Source organism: Rhinatrema bivittatum, chromosome 3 (genome assembly GCF_901001135.1).
Source record: "Rhinatrema bivittatum chromosome 3, aRhiBiv1.1, whole genome shotgun sequence".
Classification (NCBI taxonomy): domain Eukaryota; kingdom Metazoa; phylum Chordata; class Amphibia; order Gymnophiona; family Rhinatrematidae; genus Rhinatrema; species Rhinatrema bivittatum.
Window position 1 is genome coordinate 516,941,762 of NC_042617.1, and position 19,490 is coordinate 516,961,251.

At 43.1% G+C, this 19,490-nt stretch overlaps 1 protein-coding gene across 1 annotated transcript in view; it reads left to right on the plus strand.

Moving 5' to 3' along the window:
* EPHX2 (epoxide hydrolase 2) overlaps positions 1-19,490 on the plus strand; it is a 277,061-nt gene that overhangs the window by 103,113 nt on the left and 154,458 nt on the right. The window contains exons 7-9 of the mRNA XM_029596221.1: positions 2,022-2,117; positions 2,508-2,586; positions 9,041-9,075. Of these exons, the coding sequence (XP_029452081.1) occupies positions 2,022-2,117; positions 2,508-2,586; positions 9,041-9,075 (210 nt within the window). The remainder of the gene's footprint in view (positions 1-2,021; positions 2,118-2,507; positions 2,587-9,040; positions 9,076-19,490) is intronic.

Here is a 19,490-nt window from a genome sequence, read left to right on the forward strand (position 1 = left end):
GTCAACTGATTATAAATGTGTGTGAATAAAGTTAAGGCTAAAATCGGCCGCATCTGGAGTATACAGAAAATGTCACTTTCCAAAGGTGGTTATTGTTAAAGGCATGAGATAATACATCAAGAAAGAGAGGTACAAAGGAACACTTAAATACATTCTTCCCAAGAAACAAATATCACCAAAAGCAAGTCACATGATGTCAGCTGACTGTCATAGATTCGAATTGCCCCAACAGATATCATCAGTGTCAAAAATAACCAGAAATGGAGATGTCTGGCAAGACTAAAATAAAACCAAAGAGAAACCAAAGCTTTCTGCTTCAAGGGAGAAAGGTGAAACAGGGAAGAGGAGGCAGGAGGGAAACAGGAGATGAGGGGGGGGGGGGGCAACAGAGGGGCAGGATCAAGGAAAGAAAAATATTAGAAAAAAGTCTAAGTAAAAAAAAAAATAGTCCAGCCAATGTTTAGAGTGTGGATCCATTTTTGTTCATTTTGCTCTTGGTCCCAAGCCATCTGACCTGAGGGGCAGATCTTTACTTGGTCGTTCAGCATGTTGGGTCTGCTTCAGACCTTGTTGCTTCTTGCTGCTGCTTCTTCCAAGCATTTGCTTGGCTTCTATTTTTGTTGGTCCTATCGGCCAATCATCAGGCACAATTATGCAAATACATTTTGTTCTTCCTCTTCAGATACTAGGGAACCACAGTTTTCTCTTTCTGGAGGGCTCTCTAGATCCAGATTGGGTTTCAGTTGTTTTGGGTCACCAAAGAGAAACGGTACGGTCTTTGTCCAAGAGCTTTTCCTCTTGGTTGGTCATTTTGTGCCTTTTCCTGTTCCCAGAAGGATCTAAGTCTACTGATGCTTGTCAGAGTTAGCTGTCATAAACTCTAACTGCATTGCTTTTTGTGAGGCGAAGTGCGCTTCTTGCCCTGAGTTCACATCACACCCCTACCTTAGGCACATCTGCTGCACATTAGGGTTTAAGTCTGTGTCTGCCTTATGGGTCTCTTTGAGTTGTAAAACCCAACGTTTTTCCTTCCTAGGGCCCATTGTAGGTCGGCTGTCTCACAAACAGAAGGGAGAATAGGTGATGGCTTCAGCACTGTGAGGTTTCCCAGCTTTGTCCTGTCAGGCAGCCTGAATTAGCAATTCACCCATGTGTGAAGACTATCACCCTGCGTGTCCTCAGAGATAGTAGAGTTGCTTACCTGTAACAAATGTCTGAGGACAGCAGGATGTCTGTCCTCACGATTTATGGTACTTGTGACTTGGTTGGCCACTGTTGGACACAGGATATTGGACTTGATGGATCTTTGAGACCAGTATGGCATATCTTATGTTCTTATGTTCCTCCCACCTTCCTTGAGAATTGGTTTCTCCATGTATTAGCTATATCATGGACTGAAGGGCTCTGCCTAGTGGGCAGGGAGATGACTACAACTGCACATGCTCAGAGCATATTGAAAGCTCTAGAATCTTTGAGATCAAAGTTCAGCATCTGGCTCCATAGGATGATGATACCCATGTGTGAGGATTGACATTCCGCTCTCCTCTAAGAACATCTGCTTGTCTCTTCCTTTTGAGGTTGCCTTAAGTTGTTCAGGCTCCAGTGAAGACCTAAGACTAGAAGGCAAACATTTTCCAATGTTGGACCTTTTCTATGCCAACTGATAACAAGATTTGACTGCTCTTACTTTAGGCAGTTTTCCCTCCACCTCAGAGATATTGCTGTTTTGATAGCTTATTACATAAATTGAAAAAAAAAATTATATATATGACTTCATTTTTCTTCTTCATTGAAAACAATGTAAACTTACAGCTATGTGAATTTTGTGTTTTCCTTCAGATGCTAGATTGTAGTTATTTTTGAGTGTCTTCTTATATCAGGACCCGGATTTCTTTATTTAGGAAGAAAGGTGATCTGGATTAAGGATATGTTATTGGTGGATTAGATTTATTGATAAAAATCACCTGCAACGTATAGATGACCAATATGTGTTTTTCTGTCTATTTTCTTGTCTTCTTAAGCCTGGTGTCAGGATGCACTTTGTAGAGATGGGGAATGGGCCTGTAATATGCCTCTGCCATGGCTTTCCTGAATCTTGGTTCTCTTGGAGATATCAGGTAAGACTGATCCTGGCTGTGAACCCAGTCATTTTTCACTATTGCATGAGCACAGAATTATTTTAGCCAAGTGGCTACTGGATCACAAACTAGCCGTGATAAACTAAGCAGTATTCTATCAGATTTGTAGAAACATATGTAAAACAGATCCTTAAAGGTTTTTTTAATTTAGTGAAGCTAGACTTAGAAGCATTTTTGGGCATAAAAGGGTCTTATAATCCTGATTATTCCATGTTCAGTGTCCTGTAATACAAGGCATTTATATAAAAAAAAAAAAAAGCTGTCGCAGAGGCATTTGTATATTTGAATATGGTCATTATATTAGAATACAGTACAAATATAGCTGTCTAAGTTCTGATGTAATTCCTCCCCTGTTTTGTTTTATCCTAGATTCCTGCTCTTGCTGATGCAGGTTTCCGGGTTCTTGCCTTGGATATGAAAGGCTATGGAGATTCAAGTGCCCCGCCAGGTAATTTAAATTGTTTTCATTGGTCACTGTTTGCAAAACTTTAAGCATAATAAAATATCCCACAGAAAATAAGAGGATGTGTGAACATTTTATGATGGCTAGTTTCCTTTGGTACATAAATTTGTATATAGTTATGAATACTAGAGATGTGTATCGTGTGATCGATCGTCTTAACGATCGATTTCAGCTGGGGGGGGAGGGAATCGAATCGTCGTGGTTTTGTTTCTGTAAATATCGTGTAAATCGTAAATCGGGGAGGGCAGGAAAACCGGCACACTAAAACATCCCTAAAACCCACCCCGACCCTTTAAAATAAATCCCCCACCCTCCCGAACCCCCCCCCCCAAATGTCTTAAATTACCTGGGGTCCAGTGGGGGGGGTCCCGTTGTGATCTTCCACTCTCGGGCCACGGGTGCGTTGATAGAAAAATGGCGCCGGCCATATGGCCATAAGACATTTGGGGGGGGGTTCGGGAGGGTGGGGGATTTATTTTAAAGGGTCGGGTGGGTTTTAGGGATGTTTTAGTGTGCAGGTTTTCCCACCCTCCCCCTTCCCCTCCCCCTTCCCCCAATTTACGATTTTTGACGATAAATCGGGGGAATTCCTATTAAATATCGACTCTAACGATTTTTGACGATTTAAAATATATCGGACGATATTTTAAATCGTCAAAAAACGATTCACATCCCTAATGAATACTAAACAGACAGGGCAGCTTTCAAAATGTGCGATGACTTCACAAAGTCCTCTGATTTCCGTGAGACTTGAACTGAACTGATGTGTTTCTCTTTAGGAATGAAAATGCAAGAGACATACAAGTGTAAGATCCTATGTATCTGTAGATGAAAATTTGCATAGACAGACACAATGCCAGATAATTAAGGCATTCCAACAGTACTTTACTGTAAAGAACGCCTAAAAGTGAAAAAATTGTGAACTTACTAGAATCACTGTATTTATGTAGTCATTAAAAGGCACTCAAGTGCATTAACTACGAGGTTATTGAAACCTTTTGATTCAATTAATATACAAAGGATTGGATAAGTTCTTGGAGGAGAAGCCCACTACCTGCTATTAATTAAGTTGACTTAGAAAATAGCCACTGCAGCAACGGTAACATGAAAATAGCCACCTGAGCAACGGTAACATGAAATAGACTTAGTTTTTGGGTACTTGCCAGGTTTCTTATGGCCTGGATTGGCCACTGTTGGAAACAGGATGCTGGGCTTGATGGACCCTTGGTCTGACCCAGTATGGCATGCTCTTATGTCCTTAAATATAAGGATGGGAAGTTTATTCTGTCTACTTCTTGGTGCTTCATTTGATATTATATCTGCAGTGCACATCATTCTAAATTTGGCATTTTTCTCAGTTGAGTACTTACGGTAACCTAAATCTGTGGATCCTTATATATGTTGAACAGTGTAGCTCTGTCTTGCTTGTTGATTAGATTCTAGTTTACATTGATTTTTAAAAACATGTAATAAATGGTGTTTGTACATTATAACTTAAGCTAAGGCTGAGAACTAGATTGCAGCAATATAGTTTGGAATCTGAAATATTTCTTGATATTTTTGGTGTAAAATGTGTAGATAATTGAGGCCATCTGTCATGTTCTGGCATCCATTCAAAAGTCATTTGACATCCCTGTGTACAAGTCAGTAATGACTATACATTATGCTTTATCTAGTCCTATCTGTTGAAGAATTCTGCATTGTTAGTTTAAACCTTAGGCTCATTTTAATGATGATAAATGGAAAAAATATGCAGTCCCTATCAGTATTCACCCTAATGCTCTGATTTTCAACCTAAGGATCTCTGGCACCTTCTAAGATTTATATATTCTTAGAATTAGCAGAAGCTGAAGAGCCGAGTACCAATCATTGCCCATCTCATTAAAGTAGATTGAGGATGTCACTCTTGTTTAGTATAAAAGTGTTTATTAATTAAATAGTTTATCCTAATGGGCAGGACATTCTTATCCCTTAATAAGCCCTTAACCAGAATGGAACCTGGCTACTAGTGCTAATTTTAAAAAGGAGCTAGAACAGCTTTTAAATTAGACCATGGGGGAAAGCCAGTGGTTGCTCAGAAGCGCATGGTTTAGAGGAAGGTATATTCTAACAATATTTACAAAACAGGAAAGTTAGATTATCCCTGTAAAGAGGTTGTAGTTAAGGCTGAAGTAGCCCAGATGGTTGCAGACAGATCACACAGATGTGAGTAACTTTACACTGCCTAAATCATTTTTTTAATAAGCAGGTTGTGAATACAAAGAGAAATGAAAGTACAAAAACCCCCCCCATACTTTAAATTGTCTGTATGTGAATGCCAGAAATCTGAATAGTAAGATTAGTAAGTTAAAATATATGGCATTATACAAAGATATAGACATTATAGGTATCTCAGAAACATTTATTTATTTATTTATTTATTTATTTATTTATTTATTTATTTAAAGGTTTTTTATACCGGCATTCATGATAAAATCACATCATGCTGGTTTACAGGAAACATGGGGAGTGATAACATTGAACGAAAAACTGGTGTTGATAGGTAGAGAAGAAAGTTACAATAAAACAAGGGAGTTAGAACTTGGAGAGGAAGAAGAGTAGCAAGACTAATTTAGGTAATAACAATGAAATAAGAATAAATTAAATTAATTACATAGTGTTGAAATTAATTACATAGAGTTGATGGGAAATTTACAAGTGGTTGTAAATGTAGTATGTCTGGAGAAAGTTATGAGAGTCCGTTATGATCGTCAGATGTGATCAGGAAAGGGTTGCCTAAACAACCATGTTTTTAGCCTTTTTCTGAATGTTGGTAAGCAAGGTTCCTGTCTGAGGTCAGGGGGGATGGTATTCCATAATGATGGTCCAGCGGTGGAAAAGGCCCGTTCTCTGAATGTTTGATGGTGTGTAACTTTTGTTTGTGGAACGTGTAGGGATCCTCTGTATGCTTCTCTGATTGGTCTTGACGAGGAGTGTAGTCTGAGCGGGAATTGAAGATTGAGTGGGGCTTGAGAGTAGATGGTTTTATGGATGATGGTGATGGTCTTTTGGAGGATTCTGAAGTGAATTGGGAGCCAGTGTAATTTTTTGAGAATGGGGGAGATGTGATCTCTTCTTCTGGCGTTTGTTAAAATCCTGGCAGTAGCGTTTTGCAGCATCTGGAGTGGTTTTAAGGAAGAGGAAGGGAGACCTAGCAAGATAGTTGCAGTAGTCTATCTTGGAGAAAATTATGGATTGATGGACTGTTCTGAAGTCTTGAAAGTGAAGAAGTGGTTTTATTCTTTTCAATACCTGTAATTTGTAGAAGCCGTCCTTGGTGGTGCGGTTGATGAATGTTTTTAAATTTAAGTGGTTATCAATTAAGACTCCTAGGTCCCTAGCTTGGGAGACAAAGATGTATGGTGGTGTATTTAGTGTAGTGTTGCTGTTTTCCGGGGAAATGAGGTGTAGTTCGGTTTTCGCCGAATTTAAAATCAGGTTTAAACTGGAGAGGAGGAGGTTGATTTCTTGTCGACAGGATTCCCAGTATTTGAGGGTTTTTGTAATTGATTCTTTGATGGGGATCAATATTTGCACGTCGTCTGCATAAAGAAAGTGATTTAGTTGAAGGTTAGTTAGCAGTTGGCAAAGAGGAAGTAAGTAAATGTTGAAGAGGTTAGGGGAAAGAGAGGAGCCTTGAGGAACTCCTAGTGAGGAATTGCATCGAGGGGATTCTTTATTGTTTATTTTGACTTTGTATCCTCTATTCGAAAGGAAGGTCTTGAACCAGGAGAGAGCTGTTCCTGTTATTCCGATGTCTGCCAGTCGGTTAAGGAGGATAGAGTGGTTGACGGTGTCAAACGCCGCAGACAGGTCTAGGAGGATTAGTAAAAAGGATTGTCCTTTGTCAAGGCCCATGATGATATGGTCTGACAATGAAATGAGGAGAGATTCAGTACTTAATGCCTTGCAGAAACCTTATTGTGTAGGGAGCAGTATTTTATGATCTTCCAGGTAATCTGAGAGTTGCGAGTTGACTAATTTTTCCAATATCTTGGCAATAAAAGGAAGATTGGAAATAGGGCGGAAGTTGTTGTCGTTTGGGTCCAAATTTGGTTTCTTTAGAAGGGGTTTGATAGATGCTAGTTTTAGGGCTTCTAGGTAAATTCCTTGAACTAAAGAACAGTTTATAATATCGGCCAGGGTATTGGATATGGTGTCTGGGATTAGCAGGAGAAGTTTTGAAGGGATTTGGTCAGATGGATGGGAGGAAGGTTTCAATTTCTTTGAGAGAGTGGATCTCTGAAGCAGTAGTGGGTTCAAATGCTTCAAGAAATATGTTTTTGTTTGTTTGATAAGAGAGACTGATAGTAGGAGGTGGGCCAGAGGGCAGATGAGTTAAGAGGTTGGATATTTTGTTTTGGAAGAAAAGCGCCAAATCCATCTGCTTTGGATTGTGCTTGATCGATGGGGATAGTTGGGGCGTTGGTTTGTGTTAGTTTGGATAAGTATGAAAATAAAGCTTTAGGGTCGAAGATAATGTTGTGGATCCTGTGGGCGTAGAAATCCCTTTTTGCTCTTAAGGTGGAGTTCCTGTAGTGGTGGAGAGCAAATTTGTATATGGATAGAGTGCTTGGAGAAGGTGTTTTGCGCCATTCGCTTTCTTTCTTTCTGAGGGATTGTTTGAGTTTTCGGAGGTCTTTGGTGAACCAAGGTTGTCTTTTTGGGGCGTTGGGATTAAGTTTTTTTGATGAAATAGGACATAATTTATTTGCCACTGACTCTGTAATGTTGCTCCAGGAAAGTAAGGCAGTGTTGGGGTCTGTCAGGTTGATGTGTGGGAGTTCTTTAGATAATTGGCTGCTGAGGTCTTCAGAGGAGCAGGCTTTTCTGTAGAGAAACGAGGATTGAGTAGGATGGATGTTGCGGTTTTCTATCATTTTGAAGGAGGTTGAAATTATTGAGTGATCCGACCACGGGACCTGAGTGCATACAGTGGGGGATGAGTGTGTTATGCCAGAGTTTATGAACATAAGGTCCAGAGTATGACCTGCTTTGTGGGTGGGCTTATTGATGATCTGTTTGAAGCCCATCGATGACATCGAGGTGAGAAGAGCCTCACAGCTAGATGTAAGTATGGTATTGTCGACGTGGAGGTTGAAATCTCCTAGGATCATAGCAGGTGCGTCTAGGTTCAAATATTTTGCGATAATTTCAACGATGGAGGAGGGATCTGTTTCAAGAAGTTCTGGAGGGGCATAGATGAGGAGGATTTGGAATTGGTCTGTTTTAAAGAGGCCTATTTCTAGTTTAGAGTCAGATATTGCTGGGAGCTGGGAGAATCTGAGCTCTTTTTTGGTTGCTAGAAGGAGGCCCCCGGCTCTTTTCTTTTGCCGGGGAAGGGAAAAGAAGTCGTAGAGCTGGATGGGGAGTTGATTTATTAGCACTGTATCTGTTGGTTTAAGCCAAGGTTCTGTTATGGCACAGATGTCCGGTTTTGCATCTAGGAGATAGTCGTTGAGAATCAGTGATTTCTTGGTGAGGGATTGAGCATTAAATAGTGTAAGTGAAAATAGAGTGAGGCCTAGGAGTTGCATGAAAGGTGAAATCATGATTGGGATAAGGGTTTTAGTGGTGCGAGGTTGGAGTATCGTTGCTTTTCTAACATGACGGAAGGAGGATAATCAATGGGATGCTGTGATACCAGGGTATACATTATTATTAAATTGTTAAGGCAGATTGGATTGGTAGAGGTGTAGGGGGTGGCATTATATGTAAAATATGGCGTAGTGTCAAGCATGATAAAATTCCTGCAGGAAGCAAAATACACTATAGCATCCTTATGGATAGAAATTCCATGTGTGGCAGGTAAGAATATAGCAGTGGGTGTATACTCCTGGCTACCTGGCCAAGATGAAAGACCTAGATTGTGAAATAATGTCTGAAATTTAAAAAACAAATTTGGCGGCAACATAATGGGAGATTTCAATTTCTCCAGAATTGCCTGGGCCAGAGTCTCATCAGGACATACTAGAGAGGTTAAGTTTCTAGATACCATAAATGAGTGCTTCATGGAGAAGCTGGTCCTAGAAACGATGTGAGGTGTAGCTACTTTAGATTTAGTCCTCAGTGGAACATGTCACCTGGTGCAAAGACAGAAAAATAACCTACAGTACCTGAAAGTAATACGCTTTGAAGTAACTGAAAGGCGGAATATAAATCAAATTAAATAAATCCAAAGACTTTGCAGCAATGCAAGCAGTCCAAAAATTACCCCATAGTATGTTTATATCAGTGAAAAATATTTACCCTTGATCAATTCCACAATAAAGCATAAACTCTTATTCCATATTTTCCACACATGGGTATACAATGGCTGGTTGCACAGGTGCCTTTTTATTGATGTGCCATCTATATTGGATATCTTTAAGAAAGCATTAATGATTTCTGATTTTTGCAGACATTGAAGAATATTCCCAAGAGCAAATGTGTAAGGTAGGAAATCAATCTAATAATTTTGGACCTGTAGATTGCTTAAACATCTTTATACTTGTAAATTTGTATCTTGCTAAATAGAATTTTTTTCGGGGTCAAGTACATACTTTGTTCTTGGTTATGAACATATGGTTAAAACGTTCTTGGTTTTTAAAGACCAAATAAATACAAAACACTCATAATTTTTGCACCTATTGGTTGAAAATTGGATGTAAAAGTACAAATGTCAAAATTGCACAGCATCCTATCAAGTCAAAAATATATGCACTAGATTCAAAACATTTTAACATGTATAGAATGTTAATTGGCCTCTAATTTATGTTTACAGCTATGACTTGTTCTGTGCTTTTGATAAGAGAAGCACTGTGGCTGTACTTGGGGAGATAATTTAGTCAGACATCTGCCTGGTCCATGCTGAGAATATTAAGCCTCATGGCTGCAATGGTTAATATTGCTACTATAGTATGTCTCCTTATGAAAAAAGCCCAGTGAACCTTGAAGTCTTAGAAAGCTGTGGTCATAGAAAACTTGTAAAAGGATATTCTAGGCATTAAGAGTTAAGAGGCTATCTTGGTGACTCTTGCATTGCAATTTGACCAAAGTCTTCCTTGCAAGTTCTTTCATATCAAATTGTACTCCCTTTGGATATGTCCAGTCTGGGCTGGGGGGCTAACCTAGAAGAGATAAATTATCAGGGTCCATTGTCCTTCAGATATAAACAATATTTCAAATTCTTGTTAGTGTACATTCTGAAGGCCTTTAGAATTAGGATGATCAACTTGGCTTAATGAAGGCAGATAGCCAGGTCGTCATGTTCTACCTTAAGAGGCAGAGAAGAATGGTATACCACCTTTTTGTGTAGTAAGCAGCTGGGAAGTGTAATTGAGTATTCTCTCATTGGATAACACTAAGAGCCACATAGCTGGCTGGAAGAAACAATGTCCTGACAGACAGATTCCATCATCACCTGTTAGACTCACATGGCTGGTCCTTGCATCAGATCTTGGCAGACACTCTTCATCAAATTGCATCTGCTTAGAGTGGATCTGTTCATGATAGTCCTGAACAGGAAGATACTGCTCTTCTGTTCCAGGAGAAGTGGGGGAGAATAGGTATCCTGTTTACTTATTCTCAGATACCCCTGCTGGAAAAAACCATGGTAAAACTCAGAAGTAAAAATTGAGACTATGATACTCATAGCATTGTTTTGACCAGGTCAAATATGTTGACGTCTTCTGGTGATAACTATCAAAAATCCTCTCAGTCTGGAAAGTTTGCCAAACCTGATCAATAAGAATCCAGGTTTTTTGTTCCATCCCAATGTTGAGGTGAATGTATTGGAGAGTCTTGGACTCCTTGAAGTATCTCAAGTTCTTCTGGCATCTAGGAAGTAGTCTAAAAAGAAGCTCATATGTTTTTTAAATGGAGGCTAGCCATCTGGTATGAGAGCAAATCCTTAGATTTCCTAGTGTGTAGCCAGATAGACTCAGGACCAATGGGTATTGTGCTCTTCTGCTACCAGATGGGAGACTGAGTCAGATTTCAAATCTGACGTCACCCTCATATATACCCGTACAGGGAGCTTAGCTCTTCAGTATTTCTCCATCTCCAGCAGATGCGGACACTATTCCACACACTAGAATAGTGTAATAATTAAAACAAAGAAGAGAGAAAATTTACCTTAAGATCGAGCCCCACTTCTCCTGCGGTGAAACCTAAGGGTCCCTCCCAGAGTCGAGATTTTCTGAGGTGATTTCCAAGATCCCTCAGAGGTGAGCCTTGGTCCAGCAGTTCCCGGCGTGGACTTAGCCCCCAGAGTGGCTGAAAGGCAGCGGGTGCAGATTCGAGCGCGGCGGTGAAGGTATTTCCCTCTCCCCCCACAGCTGGAGACTGCCCGGCACGCGACTGGTAAGCGCCGAGACCAGGTAAGGTCTCCAGAACTCGAATAGCTGTACCAAACATTTCTTCCGGCGAGGTTTAACGGGACACCGATCAGGTTGAGCAGCCCTGGTTGGGTTAGGCCTCGATCTGGTGCAAGGGTTCACACACGTGGAGACCTTCGGGGGGGCGGGGGGGGGGGGGCACCATCTTGCGAGCGTGGTAGTCGGCGCCATATCCCCTCCTCAACCGGCGGTATGAGCAAGGCAGGCCGGTCGACCAATGCACCTAACTTGCGCGCATCCATAGAGACACATGTAAAGCTGTGCGCACAGTGGCGCGCAAAACTGAGACGTGCACATAAACTGAGCACACCCAGCGTGCACAACTAAGCGCATCTATGCGCATAGCTACACGCACAGCCGCGTTTTGAAGCTTTCTACACACACAAACAATGGCACTGCCGTCCAAGAAGGCCAAGGGACACTCCCTTTGCACAGCCTGCCACATAAGAGCCGCGCAACCTGATTTGGAGTCTTTTTCCTGTGCCAGCAGTGCGAAGAGGCCCAAGGGGAACCAAAGCCTGGTCCCCTACAGCTGGGAGAGGGGTCCGGAACCACTGACGATTGTACCCCGGACCTATGAATCTCCGACTCGGCCCCCTCACAGGAAGGCACTTCTGGGGTCCCTACTATAACACTTCCTGGGATCAACATGGACCCAGGGACTTTCTCCTGGGTGGAATTTTTTAAAGGGCTGCAAACCTTTGTTCAGGCACAACCAGCCCCTGATGCGCACCAGGCTCAACCCCTGCCGGAAGCACAAGACCTTTCTGGCACCTCTCGGGTTTCTCGAGACACACCTCGCTTAACCAAGAACTTTCCTAATAGGGATCCAGACAGCTCAGATGATGAGAGAGACTCCCTGGAAGAAGGAGAAATCCCTCCAGGGATGGAACCATATAGAACCATGCTTCGATCCTTCCTCAAGGACAAATTACCACCCTTGTTTCCCAGACTCTGAAGACGCTGGGCATTCCGGGCACTGACCCTATGGCGGAACCAAAGAAGAACCCCATTTTGGTGTCCCTTCGTAAGGCCTCATGCTACTTTCCTATGATGGAGGCCATCCAGAAACTGATTTACCTGGAATGGAATGCCCTGGAGACCAGCTTCAAAGGGGGGCGGGCCTTGGAAGCCCTATATCCTCTAGAACCCACGGCCAAGGAACACCTATGTTTCTCGAAAGTGGATGCTCTGGTCTGTGCAATCTCAAAGCGAACAACGATTCCCGTTGAGGGAGGAGTGGCACTGAAGGACACGCAGGACAGACGATTGGAGTCCATCCTTAAGCAGGCCATCGACGCAACAGCAATGACACTGCAGATTGCTTCCTGCTGCGCACTGGTGGCATGTTCCTGTTTGCTCCTCTCGAGAGACACAACTATGTCCGGAGAAACGATGGAACCTGCGACCTATTTCCTCACTGACGCTACCTCAGATCTAGTGCGCACCTTAGGCAGGGGTGTTGCCTCGGTAGTGGCAGCCAGAAAACAACTATGGCTACAGAATTGGTCGGCTGACGCGACATCCAAAGCGAATCTTACGAGAATGCCTTTCAAAGGATCTCTCTTGTTTGGAAGCGAATTGGAGAAGTTAGCCAAAAAATGGGGCAAATCTCCAGTGCCCCGATTACTGGAAGATAGGAATAAAAGACCTCAGCGTTCCTCCCCCAGAAGAACCAAGGGCAGAGGATCGCAGTGCTTTAGACCCTACAAGAACACACAGTTCCAGGCACCTCGCCCCTCCGGAAGGTCTCAGTCCTTTCGGAACAGACACACCAAGAGGGGGGCAGGCTCTAGCCGTACCCCACAATGAGAAGAGGCAGACCCATCCACAGGAAGAAGATACAGGAGGTCGACTTGCCCTCTTCTACCAAAGATGGGTTGAGATAACGTCGGAAAAGTAGGTCCTAAACATTATTCGAGAAGGGTACTCTCTGGAATTCAGCAGCATCCCTCAAGACAAATTTATGAGATCGCCCTGTCAATCCCACTCCAAGAGACTGGCAGTAGAAACCACACTAGCAAGACTACTCAGTATGAAGGCAATAACCCTGGTGCCCATGCCCCAACAAAATACTGGACCCAAGAAACAAGAAGGTAGGCAATCTAAAAAAAAAAGCTGTTGAAAGACATTGGCATTTATCACCTTGTTTTCTTAATTCTTTATTAAGGTGGAGACGTGTAAAACAATTGCCCGACTCAGGCCGAGTTTCGCCATTGTTGAAGTGGCTGCCTCAGGGGCTATAAATAAATCATAAAAACATCAACATGAAATTACATAAAAACATCAAAATTAAATTACATAAATAGGTGACATGAGATTGAATCAGACAAAAGTATAAAAAATAACATCCAAATAAATAACACAAACGAATAAAAGACCAGTCTATTACATAAAAACAGTATGAAGAACATCCAAACACACAAAAATGGATTTTACCTATGTATATAAAAATATTTGAGAACTATTGTTAAATGGAGAGATCTTTTGAATTAATGTTCAATATTGATATGTCTATTATTATTACCTTAGTGATTCATTGTTTCTCAGTCTTTTTTTTTTTGTAGTTACTAAAAATTATAAACTATATTTATTTATTATAATTAACATCAGCAAAACTCACTTTATAACATGCAATAGTGCATTTAATTTCTTTTTAGATTTTTTTTAAATCTGCTGTACTTTACCTTTGAGCTCAGTGACAGACTGGTTCATGCCAATTTTTCTTCAAAAGCCTCGGTAAGACTGCTTTGTATCTTTTCCGGTTAAGAGTGGAGATTACAATCCCGGGTGTGGAACGGAAAGGTATTTGTTTTGCCATAATGCTGTGAATCATTTGTTTATTTAAGATTATTATTTTTAGGAGTCTAGCTGTAATTTAACACAATTTTTCATTCTAGCATGAAATCTTAATAAGTTCCTCTATCGACACGGAACTTTGTCATTATCGGGCCAATACAGTACAGTGCGATGGAGCGCACTGTTCACCCGCCATTGGACACGCGCTTTCCCTTAACCCTTATTCAGTAAGGGGCCGAAAACGCGCATCCAAACCACCGAACCTAATAGCGCTCTCAACATGCAAATGCATGTTGATGGCCCTATTAGGTATTCCCGCGCGATTCAGAAAACAAAATGTGCAGCCAAGCCACACATTTTGCTTTCAGAAATTAGCGCCTACCCAAAGGTAGGCGCTAATTTCTTCGGGCACCGGGAAAGTGCACAGAAAAGCAGTAAAAACTGCTTTTCTGTGCACCCTCCGACTTAATATCATGGAGATATTAAGTCGGAGGTCTCGAAGGGTAAAAAAAGAAAAAAAAAATTTGAAGTCGGGTCAAAAACCGGACGCTCAATTTTGCCGGCATCCGGTTTCCGAGTCCGTGGCTGTCAGCGGGCTCGAGAACAGACGCCGGCAAAATTGAGCATTGGCTGTCAAACCCGCTGACAGCTGCCGCTCCGGGCCAAAAGGAGGCGCTAGGGGCGCGCTAGTGTCCCTAGCGCCTCCTTTTGCCTATTTCTACCGCCGGACCTCATTTAAATACAGAATCGCACGCACAGGCAAGTGGCCTGTGCGCGCGCTGGGATCTCCCGCAGACTTTACTGAATCGGCCCGTATGTGAGTAGACATTGTTTTTAGAGTGACTTTAACTCTGGCTCTTCACAAGCTCCTTATTTTTTATGTTCTTTCTTTTTTATCTTTTTAATGTAATAGATAACATAAGAGCACTGCTCAGTATGAAATAGCTCTTTTGTTTACTTTTAGATGTCGGTTCTGGGCTGTTTGTTTATTTACAGGTCGATACAGTTATGCCGCGTTAGAGTGCGGCAGTGCCGGGCGCACCCTCGTTCCCCGCACGCACAGTTCTCTTCACATACCGCTCAATACTCTATTTAAATTGCTTGCAAATGCAAGCCGCGTCTGCGAAGCGTTAGGCGAAGCATTAGGCCCGCGCAACCCATTTTACTGTATAGGCGCTTAATACAGCGCCTATACAGTATCCTGGATGTGCTGGTACCTGTCATTTCAAATGTCATTTCAACTGACATTTGAAATGACAGGTACCAGGAAGTGGGTGGTTTCCCCCCTCCCGAAGCAAGGCACAGGGCGAAAACTAAAACAAAAGTTGTTATATATATATATAATACCTAGATGTCACTTTCCGAATCCCCCATTTCCACGCGCGTTTATCCAGGCGGCGGCGGGTGGGCGCCCATTCATCCAGGCGGCAGCGGGAAGGCGCGCGTTTATCCGGGAGGCGGCGGGCGGGTGGGCGCGTGTTTATCCAGGCGGCGGCGGGAGCTGGCGGGCGGGTGGGCGCCCGTTCATCCAGGTGGCGGGAGGCGGCGGGCGGGTGGGCGCGCGTTTATCCGGGAGGCGGCGGGCGGGTGGGCATGCGTTCATCCAGGCGGAGGGAGCTGGCGGCGAAAGCGGCCTCCAGCAGCCCCCGCCGGCAGTGAATGAATGCACGCCTGTGTACGCCCGTGCAATTTCGGTGCTCAAGGCGTGACGTCACGACGCTTGACGTCACGGCATGTGACTGCCTTGAGCGCCGAAATTGCACGGTCGTACACAGGCGTGCATTCATTCACTGCCGGTGGGGGCTGCTGGAGGCCGCTTTCGCCGCCGGCTACCTCCGCCTGTTTGAACGCCAGCCCGCTGGCTCCCGCCGCCGCCCGGATGAACGGGCGCCCACCCGCCCGCCGGCTCCCGCCGCCGCCTGGATAAACATGCGTGGAGATGGGGGATTCAGAAACTGACATCTAGGTATTTTTATATATATATAAACAACTTTACCAAAAGCGGGGCTCGCTGCAAATGTTTGTATATATGGATCTAGCATTATTGTTTTAAGTTAATTTAAGGAATTGCATGTGTAGTGCAATGATTTGAGGGAAAGTTTGCCGTCTATCATTGCCCCTGCCTGTAACGCAGGGGTAGGGGTAGGCGGTAAGTTAGCAGGTTAAACGCGGGGCAAAATGGCAGGGTAAAATAGCGATAGTCGGGGCGCGCGTCACTGTATGGGAGGGAATAGCTAATTTGATCGTTTACATCTGATATACATGCCGCGTGCGGAAGGGGTTACAGGTCGGTTTCAAGAAGTGCTAAGGACGCGTGAAACTGGAGACTGTATCGCAGGATCGCCTTGCGCGTCCGAATTTTGCGCCCACAGCGAGTTACAGACGGGAAATCTCCAGCCGCACTTTACAGTATCGATCTGTTAGTTATCTTTTTAATGTAATTAATAACATAAGAACACCACTCAGCAAGAAATAGCTCTTTCGTTGACTTTACTTGTTCATGTGTGGTTTTAGATGTCCGTTCGGGGCTGTTTATTCACACACATTACCCATTAATTACTCAGTTTGAGAACACAGAGTTTGCCTATAAGTACAGTATGTTTAATTTAAGTTAATATTGTTGTTTATGCAGTAAACTCCTCTAGAAATAAGCATGTGCAATTCACCATTTCATCTTGCAGATTCTTTTATTTCAGTGGCTATGACACAGGGTTGTTATTTTCAGTTTGTTCAGATTATATGATAGAATCTTTGTTCATATTTGATCCATTCTTATAGATTTTTCCCATTGGCACTATTGATCGTTTATAATATAAAAGCCTTTCATCTCACAATGAGAAACAATGAATCACTTAGGTAATAATAATAGACATATCAGTATTGAATATTAATTCAAAAGATCTCTCTATTTAACAATAGTTCTCAAATATTTTTATGTACATAGGTAAAATCCATTTTTGTGTGTTTGGATGTTCTTCATACTGTTTTTATGTAAAATTATTTTTACATATTTATTTGATAGACTGGTTGTTTATTCGTTTGTGTTATTTATTTGGATGTTATTTTTTATACTTTTGTCTGATTCAATCTCATGTCACCTATTTATGTAATTTAATTTTGATGTTTTTATGATTTATTTATAGGCCCTGAGGCAGCCACTTCATTAGTGGCAAAACTTGGCCTGAATCTGGCAATTGTTTTACATGTCTTCACCTTAATAAAGAATTGAAAAAGACTTTGGGATCTATCACCTTGTTTTCCCAACAAAATACTGGCCACTATTCTATCTATTTTATCGTCCCCAAGAAGGAAGGTTCTTTCTGGCCCATGTTGGATCTCAAGAACATCAACAGTTATCTGAGGGTGCCACACTTCTGCATGGAAACCCTACGCTCCGTTATAATGGCAGTACAACCGGGAGAATTCTTAACCTCCCTGGACCTTTCCGAAGCCTACCTTCACATCCCAGTCCATCAGGACCACCAGCGCTTCCTGCACTTTGTGATACTGGGTCACTATTACCAGTTCCGGGCGCTACCTTTCGGCCTAGCAACCGCCCCTGAACCTTCACCAAAATTATGGTGGTCGTGCCGGCAACACTGAGAAAAGAAGGGATCCTGATACATCCTTACTTGGATGATTGGCTGATCAGGGCAAAGTCTCCGGAGGAGAGTCAACAGGTGACCACCAGAGTCAAGAACCTACTGCAGGAGCTCGGGTGGGTCATAAACAAGGCCAAGAGCTGTCTACAGCCCTCTCAGTCATTAGAGTACCTGGGGGCCTGGTTCGACACCAAATAGAACAGGGTCGTCGTCCCCCCCACCCCCAAGGAGAAGGAAACTGATGGGACAATTGCGAAGATTGATGACCAATGCACGTCCCAAGTATGGGACTACCTTCAAGTCCTCGGCCTCATGGCATCAACCCTGGAAGTCGTTCCGTGGGCAAGCACAAGATAAGCCTTACCAGGCGGTAGCTGAGACACCATAAGGCAGAGTCAGAGTCTAAACTGTGGTCTGGGCAGGCAGAGAATGGAACGAGATCAAAGTCCAGACTAAGGTCAAAACAGGCAGAAAGCAAGGTGAAGTTGAGGTCCAGGAAGAGAGAAAGTCAAAGTCCAGGCTGTGGTTGACAACAAGAAATAGTCCAGAGGAGAGATGGTCGAGGCAGGCTGGAACCAGGCAATACAGGAACACTGTGTAGAAACTTGTGATGCTAGAAGAGCAGGATACCTATTGCTGAGGTGCTGGCTGGTAGTACTGTGCTTCCTTATACTCAAGTAGGATGTGATGTCAGCCAGCACCACAGTCCTGGCTGCAAGACGTATAAAAGGGAAGTCCAGAGCTATAAGAAGTTCTAGCCGAGGTCCTTAAATGTAGCTTGCTGCCGGGGGCTGTGCCGTAACTGCTTCAGACCAGAGGGGAAGGGCATGAGACACAGGAGAAAAGCCTTAATAAATCAGATCCTTAATTTATTGTGCAATCTTTTATTTCCAGGGAGGAAGACTCAGAACCAATGTCAGGAAGTATTTCTTCATGGAGAGGGTGGTGGATGCCTGGAATGCCCTTCTGGAGGAAGTGGTGAAGACTAAAACTGTGAAGGATTTCAGAGGGGCATGGGATAAACACTGTGAATCCATAGAGGCTAGAGGATAGGAATGAAGAGAAGAGCCATGGGGGTGGAGTACTGGGGTGGAGGCTACTACCTGATAATTACTACCCTTACTTAATAAGCCTTCACAACTCCAACATTGCTTTCTGCTTCAATGGCAAGGGGAAATGTGGAAAACAGGATTTGCATTCAGATAACAACCACCAAGGACTGAACTTCACAATCTGGGTAAACAAATAAGTGTGGGGGTAGCTTGCTTATTACAGCGGTTACTACCCTAAACCAATTAAGCATGTAACATCACTTTGAATACATATACAGCACTGCTCTTTGCTCAACGGTAGAGGGAAATATGGAAAACAGGTTTTACATTCAGACAACATCCAACAAGGCATTGATCTGTGCAGTCTGGGTAACCAAGCTTCGGGGTAACTTGCTTGATGTGGCGGTTACTACCCTTAACCATTAAGCCTTATGCTCACCTTTGATGCATCTCTAGCATTACTCTCTGCATCAATGACTGGGGATGGCAGGAAATTCGAATCAAACAGTTACCAACAAGGGCCCTGAACTTGGTGGTTGATGAAACAGATAAGTATGGGAAAATAATGAAACAGATAAGTGTGGGAGCTTGCTGGGCAGACTGGATGCACCGATTGGCCTTTTTCTGCCGTCATTTCTATGTTTCTATGTTGACTCACCCTTTTCCGGCACCGGTACCAGGCACTCACTCCAAGGTAAAATTCGGGAGAGTTGCCGCCCTGCTGGCATGCCGCACGATCCTATTGGTGTGGGTGGAACCTGCTACATCTCTCACCATAGTGGCCTGGCATAAGCGGATGGCTCTGTTCATGCAGATGGAACAGATGGACTATCTTGGTGGTAACCGCAAAAGAGATAAGCAATACATAGGTTGTTGGCAAGCGATTTTTGCAATTTTACCTATGGAAACAAACTGGTTTGTTGGAAATAGGTTATCGTATGTCTTGGCTTTAAATTCCCTGGTCTCGGGGGGGGAGAGGTGGGGTGTACTGATGTTGTGGATGTGGTGGTTGAATGGAG